General features: G+C 41.2%; 3 protein-coding genes across 6 annotated transcripts in view; 1 reads left to right on the forward strand and 2 right to left on the reverse strand.

Annotated features, from left to right (window-relative positions):
- Positions 1-1,180: 1,180 nt before the first annotated feature.
- Positions 1,181-5,124, reverse strand: LOC135482792 (zinc transporter ZIP1-like). The gene has a single exon (XM_064763171.1). It carries the CDS (start codon positions 4,286-4,288, stop codon positions 3,173-3,175), a length of 1,116 nt encoding a protein of 371 aa, XP_064619241.1. The 5' UTR covers positions 4,289-5,124; the 3' UTR covers positions 1,181-3,172.
- Positions 5,125-6,156: 1,032 nt separating this feature from the next.
- Positions 6,157-8,187, reverse strand: LOC135483746 (large ribosomal subunit protein uL22-like). Its single transcript, XM_064764770.1, has 6 exons — positions 8,080-8,187; positions 7,746-7,786; positions 7,351-7,485; positions 7,090-7,188; positions 6,784-6,880; positions 6,157-6,347 (listed from the first exon to the last, which is right to left on the reverse strand). Exons 1-6 carry the CDS (start codon positions 8,117-8,119, stop codon positions 6,205-6,207), a joined length of 555 nt encoding a protein of 184 aa, XP_064620840.1. The 5' UTR covers positions 8,120-8,187; the 3' UTR covers positions 6,157-6,204.
- A 495-nt stretch (positions 8,188-8,682) lies between these two features.
- Positions 8,683-12,043, forward strand: part of LOC135482793 (dual specificity mitogen-activated protein kinase kinase 1-like) — a 31,383-nt gene continuing 28,022 nt past the window's right edge. For all 4 annotated transcript variants that reach the window (XR_010446271.1, XR_010446273.1, XR_010446272.1 and 1 more), the window contains exon 1: positions 8,683-8,916. Coding sequence is in view for 1 of the 4 variants with exons in the window: in XM_064763172.1 (XP_064619242.1) it covers positions 8,843-8,916 (74 nt within the window). In the remaining 3 variants the exon portion in view is untranslated. The remainder of the gene's footprint in view (positions 8,917-12,043) is intronic.

A 12,043-nucleotide genomic window follows, 5' to 3' on the forward strand; every position in this document is an offset into this window, starting at 1 on the left:
GGAGGGTCCTATGTTGTCTCAGTTTTACAACTAGGGTACTTGAGGCAGTATTCAAGAGCACAGTAAGATAGAAGCCTACTAGAGGTGGAAAGGTCGTGATGTTGTCCCTGGAATATGAGCTACATCAGGCCCATCAGCTGCTACTAGTGGGCTAATTTGGCCTGTCTTCAAGCGACAAGCACTACTAGATGTGGGAGAGTCCTGATGTTGTCCCAGGAGGAGGGGATTTGAGCCAGTATTCAAGAGCACAGAAAGATAGAAGCCTACTAGAGGTGGAAGGGTCCTGATGTTGTCCCTGGAATATGAGCTACATCAGGCACATCGGCTGCTGCTAGTGGGCTAATTTGGCCTGTTTTCAAGAGACAAGCACTACTGTAGGTGGGAGAGTCCTGATGTTGTCTCAGGTTTAGAGGAGGGGACTTGAGCCAGTATTCAAGAGCACAGTAAGATAGACGCCTACTAGAGGCGGAAGGGTCGTGATGTTGTCCCTTGAATATGAGCAACATCAGGCACATCAGCCGTAGTGGGCTAATTTGGCCTGTCTTCAAGAGACAAGCACTACTATAGGTGGGAGAGTCCTGATGTTGTCTCAGGTTTAGAGGAGGGGACTTGGGCCAGTATTCAAGAGCACAGTAAGATAGAAGCCGACTTGGGTTGCCAACTCTGTCAGTTGGGACTTTCTTCCAGAGCACAGTGAGAGAGAAGCTCAACTAGAGGCGGGAGGGTCTTGATGTTGTCACAGGTAGTCGAGTTGGGTACTTGGGCCAGCCCGCAAGAGGACCGTGAGAAAGAAGTATAGTAGAGGCAGAAGGGTCCTGATGCTGCCCATGGTACATGACCTGCCTCAAGTACACCAGCTACTCGAGTTACTTGAGGTGCCATGTTTAGGGTAGTTGGGCCTGTCTTCAAGAGTGCAAAGAGATAGAAGCTCTGCCTGAGACAGAATACTGTACTTCCTTTTGTCACAACCAAGACATGAGAGCAACAGGTGTCCACTTGCTTGTTTTTGTCACAACCAAGACATGAGGACAACATGTGTTCACTCCCCTTTCGTCCCAACAGGCATTCATTTTCCTTCTTTTGTCACAACCAGGTCAAGAGGACAACATGAGTCCACTCTCCGTCTTTTGTCACAACCAAGACATAAGGAAGAAAAACATATAAATACAAAAGTGTCCAGAACAATATATCACTTTAATAGTCAATTTCAATTGAGATGAACTGTGTTAAGAGAATATGACAAAAATATCTAAAATAATACACGAAGTAAAATACATGTACAATGAAAAATTGTCAGTCTAGAATTATAAAACAGGGGATGGAAAATCCGTCCACCTTACTCTATACACCATTGCCCTTGGACACTGATTTAGACATACTTCACTAAAGATCCGCTGGCATTGATTAATGGCACAGATTTTGAATGGAAGAAAATACATAATGGTTTTTTGCGATATATGAAAGTTACCCATAGGCCTGAATACAACTGCAAGTTTCTGGCTTGTACATGTACCATTTAATAATGTCTCCATTTTGGTGGTTGGTGTCCCCTCTTCTCCCATTCTACAGTTAAATTGTTCATAATATATTTATATCACAATACTTTTAAGGATGAGAATATGACAGTTAATTTCTTGAATAACAGTATGTATAGAAGTCGAGCTCTGGTTCCCTTTTGTATGTGAATATTTCATTTTCATACTGACTTGCAAGTAGTACGCACAGTAGAACCTCTCACTTAAGGACACCCTTGGGACTGACCAATGCTGCCCTTGACGGAGAGGTGTCCGGAACACAGAGATTAAATTGCATTGAAATGATGCCAAAATCACTGTCCCTAATACATGTAGTAGAGAGTATGTCCTGATTACAGAGGTGTCCATTACGTGAGGTCCTACTTTACTTGTAATGACATTCCACAGCACTTGACCTGTAACTGTATGATTCTTATTACATGGGACTCACTATAACAATTAGGGGAATTATTTTCTCACAACATCCGCATGGATACACGCAAGTAGAAATTATGAGTTCATCAAATTCGAAAGTGGACATTTAATGGCCCTCATCAGAGTATGAATATGAATCATGAGAGTTTGACATATTACATGTATTATTGTACAGTTAACTTCACATCATCAACTTGTAGCAAGTTTTTGAACATTTTCTGATGCATTTTTGGAATCACGCTCCACGTAGAAACTCCGTCAGTTGCCAGCCCAGCACTAACTTCTGGAAGAAAATGCAATGAACATGAAAACTGAAAGCCATAGGCCTTAACACCACTTCAAAACAGGACGTTCCATGCCGTTACAGTGTACACCATTTGCTGTGGCTTTCTATGGCATCATTCGCCATGTTCGTGGCAATGAAGTTATGACTCATGGTTTTCGCAATGCAACGTAATACATTGCCTAATGACATCATTGGACCGTTATTTTGGTCCATTGTTGCAAGAGCCATGATGCTCTTAACTGAAATGATGGTTCGTCGTAGTGAAATGGTTAAAATTGCATATCTATCATTGGTGGGTAATGTACAGCATTTATTTTGACACATTTGGATTATCATATCAGATGCATGCTTGTTTTATCCTAACAATGTGAGATTTCCTGGTCAGGAAACAATTAATGCAGGCCATATAACAGTAGGACTTTAGACTTAGAATAGATAGAGGTATAATTTTGGTATTTGATGGAGTGGGCTGAGCCAATCATTGTCTCTAAAGGTCACATAATATACTTACTGGTCATGACAGCGTGATAGATTATGTTTGCCCAGTACAATCAATCACAACATGAATAAAGCACATGATAACTGGAAAAAGTCCCTTAAAATTGTCCCACACAAAATTTTTAAAGATAGGTGCATCTGGTAGCTGGTTCAAATCTTGAGTAGTCAAAAACTTATTTTCTTTTTTATACAGGTGTGTGTATCCAGGGGCTGCCCTTTATTCATACATGAAATCACCAGATGCAAATGTTTTTATTTTCATAAATGTATATTTAAGTATCTAGATTATTTGATTATTGCACGATTTCCAATATTTCACATATATATCATATGCCTCTGACTTGGCTTGAGAAAATGCCATCTATTGTTTGATGTGGAGATGTGGCTCGTGAGAATACACTACAGCTTTAGCTAAGTGGAGTTATAATTTTTACAGAGATCATGGTTTTGTTGGCGCTTTAAAACAAGGAGGTCTGTAAGTTTCAGGATGTATAAACTGAATAGCAACAATGGTAGAATAACCTAAAATGAGGAAGAATAACTTCAACAACCTATTATCGCTGTTATTGAACTCATGAGGAAGCACTTCGAAAAATGTCACATACAGGAAAGTTCCACATGCAATACCTTGGAGAAGTCCATTTGCAAGACTTGAATACATTGACTCTGACAAGTCCACTATGGCAATCCCTATCCCTATGCCCACAGGCGATGTGATAGAAAAGAGTAGATTTGCTCTAATTGTAGCCCCACGTCCAAATTTACTCTGCATCAAGTTCAAACCTAAACTGAAGGCTAGAATACACTTATGGAGAACTAATGCACTGAAAATTTGTAGCACCTCTTCTGAAGTTGGTTGCAATCCCACCGCTAATCCTTCGAATACAGAATGAAGTGACAGAGCAATCACGAGAATCATTGAACGAACAGTTGAGTGAGAGCTTTGATCAACGTGCATTGAGTGGTCTCCATCCATCACGATGCTATCATCATCCTCTCCTGTCAATGAGTTTGTAAAACTTGGTGCCGCACTAATTGGTTGATCACTTATTCCCTCAAAACTTCTTTGTGAAGAATATGAATGCTGAAACGACTCATGAATGTGGTTTTCATCACAAGCGTGATCAATATTCACAGTTTGGTAGGTTTTTTGTTTGTGACTTTTACGGAGCAATGGTTTTCCAACTTCACTCTCCTCAAAATGGCGTTCCTTAACAGAGAGCGATATCTGTTCAATTATGAGAATCAAGAAGAATCCGAAAATCATCAGAAACTCAGCAATAGGAAACGTTGAGTAGATTTTCAACACAAAGAAAACTTCCACCATCCTGTCTTTGACTTCTGGGAACAGATCCATAAAGCAAGTCCCAAGGAAGACTCCAGCAGCAAAGCAACTCAGAAAGCTCACAGCGCGCTGGAATTTCTGCCGCCTCTCAGGGTCTATCGCCGCATTGGTGGATAGAGCAACAAATTTCAGGGGTATCATACTAAATGTGAAAGTCAGAATAAAAAGGGCACACAAAACTAAGCCCTTTACAGCTTCTATCGACAACATTGTAAGTTCCTGGGTAGTGTAATCCTTCAAATAAAATCACATGATATACGTATCGAGAAAATGTTCAAACTTGCCAATGTATCCATCAAAATCGTTCGTCAAAGTAAATTGTATCAACATATGTCATAGTGTCTCCTGTTAGCACAATATCTAGCACTACACTGAACTGTAGGTCTCCCATCCTGTCACCAATGATACTGTCCTGCATCCCTATTGATTATCAGCACGTTAATTAATGAGGAATTGGATGTGAAATGCCAAGACAACTATACCACCTCAAGCAGCTCACTCACAATCACATAAAATGGGTGACCGTGATGAGAAGTCCGATTGAATTGAAGTCTTGGATCTCTTAAAAAAGATAACCAGTTAACACAAAACCAGATAGTTGCACACATCACTAGAGTTTTACACCTGTCACATTTCTAAAAGCTCTTTGACTTTGAAAGCACCAAGGCCCAGCTAGGCTTGTCCCGTGATTGTTCTTATCTGAAATCTCCATGCATGTCATTGTCATGAAGATCACATGACAGAACAGATTTCCCAAAATTGTCGTATCAAAGTAACATTTTTCGCCTTAGATGTCAGTAATTACTTGTGAATCGACTCCATACATGTTGCCCCTATAATTTAAAATAACATCAAGTTCCTCTGAATTTAAGTTGCCGTACTGATTTTGAGATAAAGGTTAAAAATTAGAAGGATTTTTTTATAAAACGAATTTTCGTGACCTGCTAATTCAGGAAAATTAAGTACCAAAGTGAAAACCAGCCTCGCCCCAGTACGTTAAAAATACGGGTACGGTAAAATCGGCCAGTAGCCGTCAAGGTAGACTCTTTCACCAGTCTCCTCCATTCACTGATTACTGAGACTGGTACTTGAAAAAATGATCGTGATACATGGACCATGTCCTACGGATTCATATATCTGCTAGGGATGACTGTGTGTTAGTGACTTTATCCAAAGGTCCTGACCTTTTTCCTAGGATTGAGCCTACTTCTCTCTGACATGCACAAGCTGGACGTTATTCCATTACATACATTATAATCCGACTTGGTCTAAGCTAGCATCTCACAATTTTCTGGAAGACATTCACAGCCTTGTCTCTCCCACAGCAGTCATCCGGGCCTGCCGTCTTGGGCTGACCTAACATCTCACTGTGCTCTAGATGAGATGCAGACCAGGGCCTACTGCCTTAGGCTGATCTATCATCTCACCATGCTTGTGAAAACAGGTGCAACGTACTTGGCCGTCTCTTCTATACCGCAGGCACAAGTGCCCAACAAAAAAGATCTTGGACTTGCCATCGTAAAATCAGAATTGTAACAACTAGTCATCAGCTTGGTTGTGACAGTGTCTAGGATGAGTGAAGCCGGCCGGTAACCACCTTTCAGATTAGCTACTAGATTGGTTGTGACATGGTCTGTGAAGGGAGACTAACAAGACATATGCCTTCCCAAATCAATAAGTTTTACCAGACAATGGCCAATATGAATAAAGTCGAGCAAATGCTTTTACTTCGATTTTGTACAGAAAGACATAGTGCAAATGTACATGTAGTTTTGGATAAAAGCATTAGCTAGTCTTTATTCATATCACCCAATGTTTTTGTATGTTGTAAATGCAAAAGGGAGGGAAATTGGGGATGCACATCTCCGGGGGTGGCATGATTGAAGCGATGGTTCAAGCTGTTCTAGATATTGACCGAAACCGATTTTGAGAAAGTGGGCTCAGCCGCCAAATTGAACTTCGCATTGCAGATTTTCGAAAGGAACATTCCAACACCAGTCACTGATCAACACTGTGGAGCCTTGATCATCCAGAACTTTTTTGGCAGTAGAGGTGTAGAACAAAATAAAAAATTCCTATTTTCCAGTTTTTTCATTTATTTTTTTACACTTTATTTTACAGTTAAATTAGTCTCGCATGGTCATTTTTTGCCTCTTGAGTTTTTTCTGTGATACTTTCTTCTTAACTGGTTCGTCCTCAGCTGGCTTAGACACAACTTGTTCTTTCTCAGCTAGGATCACTTCAATGTGACAAGGGCTGCTCATGTAAGCTGAAAAATAGAAGTGAGGATTATTTTGAGAGGGCAGTCATAAAAGGGGAGGGCGAGAGCATAGGTTTGCCCGTACTTGCTGAAACTATCAAATCAATCCAAGCGCTGGCATGGCGAATCATCAAGACACTTGACATCTGAAGGCAGTTCAATCTGGCACTTTTTTTTTTTGGGGGGGGATGTATTGTCTTGCTTTTAGTCAGACAGCCAAGGATGTATCCACAGAAGTGATTCAGGGAAATAAGCGAAACCAATCCTTGTTCATCATCATCCTAAGAGCAAGACTGACAACAATGCCAAGAAATTTACATTAAAAGCATTTAAACATCATTCTTTAATTTTTTAAGGAAGGGTATAAAGGGACCCATACTTGATATCCAATTTGACAGCACACAACTCAACTTGTCAAACTTGCAGCGCAACAGGGATTACTTACGATTGATCCTTCCGTGAGCTCTGTATGTCCTCCTTCGCATCTGGGGAGCACGGTTCACTTGGATGTGCTCAATCATAAGGTGGTCAGTATCCAAACCCTGCAGAGACCAAGAACATCATTTTTAGAATCACTAAAATTGCAAGCTGCCAACTTTGTGACCATCCACAAAGCATGTAAGCACCTGAGGAGAAGTCTGAATGACACATGGCCAATGGAATATTTGATGTATTTTGAATTTTAGCCTGCTTTTAAAAAGATTTTAACATGGACTCAGACAAGCATTTGAGAGGGACCAATAATGCTTACCTTGTACTCAGCATTGCTCTCAGCATTCTTAAGGAGCTGGAGGAGGAAGGTGGCACTCTTCTTGGGCCACCGACCTTGGGTGGCACCGAACTGTTTGGCCTGAAAAGAAACACATATTTCATGAAAGCTGCTGCAATTGGCAACTAGAATGGAGATTACGAGCCCAGATGACACTATCAAGTTTGCAATTTGGAATTATGGCGAATTAGTGATGTCTTGGAGTTGAGGATGATCTGAATTCAAGAGCCCCATTTTACATACCTGTGCATGACGACCGACACCACCGTTGAAACGACGGAATACAACAATTTCCTTCTTCTCACACACGTTCTTGAGAAAACGTTTAGCACGGCCTAGGGGCATCTTCTTCACAGCCTGAGCTGTCTCCCTCGTGTTCTAAAAGAGGAAATCAGGAAGAGAATTAAGACGAAGCAGCGACTAGTAGTGTTTCCAGGAACAGAGGAAGGAAAACAATCAATGAGCTTGTAAGACTAATAGAAAACAGTGCATATTCCATTCAAGAACTTTTAACCCGACTACAAAGTCAGCACCAGACAACAGACAACATACGCCACTTAATAATATTTCTGGGTTTAGTGTACAGTATTTGAATTCTTATGATACAGGAACTTATGTCCACCGGCAATACCACTCACCTTGAAGTGGACACGAAGGTGGGACCCTCTTGCCTTTGCCGCTGAAATAAGAAAAAGAAAGATTAAGATTAAGAAGAATTTGTTAAGAAAGAGAAAGCCAACTCACAAACTCCCAATACTTTCTTGTCTGAAAAGCTGCTCGTGTTTCTTACAGATAAGAAAGGAGACCGGGTATATCATGCAGGCTTAGTTTAAACTCGACTCTATTTGAGTCTTGGTATGTCATATCTCTTTGGCACCGCCTTCATGGCCTTACACTTGCAGGCTTGTGACTTGTGTAGTGTAGTAATAGTAGAGGACACTGGAAGTGAAAACTGAAATAGGCCCTACTCACATTTGGTCGCATTTTCTGGGTCAAGTGAATAGCGAGTCATCGTGATGGGTATCAGCTGAAGAACAATAGGAAGAATGTGAATCAAGATTGTTTCACTAAAAACATTGTGTGAACACTACCACTGATGGCTATATTCCCAAATGTATGATGAAAACTACAACATTATGTATTGTATACGTAGCCCATGTAAAATGTACATGGATTCCATGCAAAGATAGGTGTACAATCTCTCCAAAGTAAGGAACTTTCATGGGCATTTAACTCTCCTTCAAAAACAAACTTGGTGAATAATGTCAACATATTCTGTGTCTAACCATTCTTGAGTTTCAATATTTATTCTCATTTATATATAAAATCTCCTCTAAATAGAGGGATTATGTCGATTTTAATCGACAACCATTTCAGAATTCTAACCAACCTTGCCCACACGCTAAAGAGGAAGTCAAAGGTTTCCTGGGAAATTTTGCCGATCAATTACGGAGATTGCCGAAAACGAAAATGATTGACGGTTGTTAACCAATCACCATGGAAACGACCTCATGAATAAATAATTTTGGCAGGTGCCCTGGGAAATTATGCATATTATGGGATAGCTGGTTGTGGTCGGGCATTACGCGAAGATCGGCGGAAAATCGGAAGGCTAAGTTCTGGGGGTGTAGGGGCAAATTTAGTGACTATTTCCTTATTTTGAGGACACGTTTGGCCGTAGGGATAAGGCGAATAGATGACCCAGTGTTCGTGATAATCAGTCATACGCCTAAAGATGGCAAAGAACATTTTTAATCTGACACTGCCGCGAATGGCGGTGGGTGCAGAAGATACGCAAGAATCAAATGAGTGAGTAACAACCCGACTGTCACTTCCGTGTTCTGAAAATAAAAAAGCCGGCATTCCTATTTCCATCATCTATAAAAGAGGATGGAGATGCCCATTGCTCTGTGTTCTCTATCATAAATCAAATCGTTGGTTTTGTTTTAGGTTGCCCATTCTACACAGTTATAAAATCTGACATCCACATCCAGTGTGACATGCATGCGTGCAGTGCAACCGTACACATAACACACTACACATACAATGTATACCCTCAGTCATGATACAGTCCAGTTCACAAATGACATCCCATAAATCGCGTCATTGGCTCGTCATTGATTCGACGCGCTACCCACCATGCCATATGTCACGCGAACGTTACTGTTACACTTTCACATTAGTCATTATTATGTCCAGTACTGATGTAGTATTTCCACGTTATGGCGCTGACCGGTGCGTTTCACCTGGAACAAAAGATCACCGTGTCTCTTGGCATTGTCCGAAGTTGACTTAGGCCTTCTGACGTGTTCTGAGTGTGCTCATTTGATTTGTTTTGGCGCTGATCCATCTTCTTCGAAAAGGACTATTCAAGTAAGCCTCGTCCGGTTGTGTTTCCAGTGGCATGATACCAGTAGGCCTAGTCTTTACTGCAGCCCATTGATTTCATGTGCTGGAATTTCCAGTGGCATTCCAGTCAGCCCATTTTCACCACTGCCCAGGATTGGCAGGAGTATCAATATGCAACTGTGGTTCCAGTGGCACAGGAGTGTCATGCAACTGTGGTTCCAGTGGCACATGAGTATCATGCAACTGTGGTTCCAGTGGCATAGCAGTATCATGCAACTGTGGTTCCAGTGGCACAGGAGTGTCATGCAACTGTGGTTCCAGTGGCACAGGAGTGTCATGCAACTGTGGTGCCAGTGGCACAGGAGTGTCATGCAACTGTGGTGCCAGTGGCCCATGAGTATCATGCAACTGTGGTTCCAGTGGCACATGAGTATCATGCAACTGTGGTTCCAGTGGCACAGGAGTGTCATGCAACTGTGGTGCCAGTGGCACATGAGTATCATGCAACTGTGGTTCCAGTGGCACATGAGTATCATACAACTGTGGTTCCAGTGGCACATGAGTATCATGTAACTGTTTCAAGTGGCATATGAGTATCATGCAACTGTGGTTCCAGTGGCACATGAGTATCATGCAACTGTGGTTCCAGTGGCACATGAGTATCACGCAACTGTGGTACCAGTGGCACATGAGTATCATGTAACTGTTTCCAGTGGCATAGCAGTATCATGCAACTGTGGTTCCAGTGGCACAGGAGTGTCATGCAACTGTGGTGCCAGTGGCATATGAGTATCATGCAACTGTGGTTCCAGTGGCACATGAGTATCATGCAACTGTGGTTCCAGTGGCACATGAGTATCATGCAACTGTGGTACCAGTGGCACATGAATATCATGTAACTGTTTCAAGTGGCATATGAGTATCATGCAACTGTGGTTCCAGTGGCACATAGAGTATCATGCAACTGTGGTTCCAGTGGCACACAGGTGTCATGCAACTGTGGTTCCAGTGGCACAGGAGAGGAGTATCATGCAACAACTGTGGTTCCAGTTTAATTCAAGTTCACCCGTCCCACATTCACAATGATGCAACCCTGTCTGGTATCAACTGCCATACATTTCATAGTCTAGAATTTCCAGTGGCATTCCCAGAGTTCATTCATAAACTAAGATTAAGACCCAACATTTTCGACCCACGTACAAAATACAATTCAATATAATACTGCGTGTTATTCATAATTCTCTTGTTTTGTGGCGCCTCAAGCAATAGTACCCTAGGTGTCCTCATATTAGCATCATTTCCTCAAACGCTAGATAGAGAATCTCTTTTTCATCCTTGTTGCCATGGTATCGGCTGACCTTTTTAGGGCACAAACAATGGAATGTTATTGATATTATCTATCAACGAATGATCAGGTTGAATAGTGATGCTGAGAATGCAGCATGTCAATACATGAGATACTGGTAAACCTGTTATTGGTAATATTGAGAGTTTGAACTCTTGGGTTGAATATTTCCTCTGCAGATACCTGAACCCCATAATCTTTGAAACAATAAAGCAGTCTAGGCTCACGTTCAGGTCCATTTTACTTTTTGCAAGAATAAATTATGATATAATGATATCATAGACTACAATGATTGTAGTCTGCATAGTTGTTTCCCTCCACATCAATCATGTTAATGTCCTAATGTAAATTATAATTTTTTCTTGACATCACCTCATCATAAACCTTCATTAAGATTCATTTGTTAGTAGACTGAATATTGCGTTTCCTGCCGAAATTAATAGTTAAAACGGTTTTATTTATGTTTGAAATTTTCATTCTTTTATAGTTTGGCAATGGATTTGCGAAAACTTGGAAAAATAAAACGCTTGCAAAAATGTCACAGTTCACAGAAATTACACTGCAGGATAGGACTGATTGGTCATTGGTGTGATGACATCACAGAGCTCAGATTTGCGAATCGCGCCTGATACTAACTATCTCGGATTGTGCAGTGCAAAAATGACTAAAGTCCTTCTCAGTTTCAAACTCTGCCAATGTTATTGCGTTCTGCACCTACTACCAAGTATTAATTATGTCGGCTAAATATCATTTGTTTCATCAACAAACACATGAATTGTGATCATCAAGACTTCTACCCTGAGGGTTTGACAACCCAATATCAAAATGAATAGTTCTGCTGATGAGAAATTGAAAATCAATCGTTGCGATCATTCTGCAATCTCCATACGAAGTATTATCCTCAATTTCCGATAAACCCTGTAAATTCTGTTGTCTATTCTTAGATCTGTAATTTAGTCGCTCTGTACGGAAACTGAACCCTGCAGTGGGTGTGGTATTGAAGGTTCTGGGAATACGTCGATAATACTACATGTTCAGGCATCCATTCCGTGTTGCACAATCGCAATCGGGTTATTTACTATTGGTCTCAGTCTAGTGTTAATTGTCGGACATAATGCTCTTCCTTCGTTTGGATGATGTTGAGGGGTCAGTTCTGTTCTTGCATTATTTTATCCACTTTTCCACTCACTGGTATAATTAGCACCTCTGCACATCGTTCCACCTGCTCGTTGAAAATACCCT

The sequence above is a fragment of the Lineus longissimus genome, chromosome 2 (genome assembly GCF_910592395.1).
Source record: "Lineus longissimus chromosome 2, tnLinLong1.2, whole genome shotgun sequence".
NCBI lineage: Eukaryota > Metazoa > Nemertea > Pilidiophora > Heteronemertea > Lineidae > Lineus > Lineus longissimus.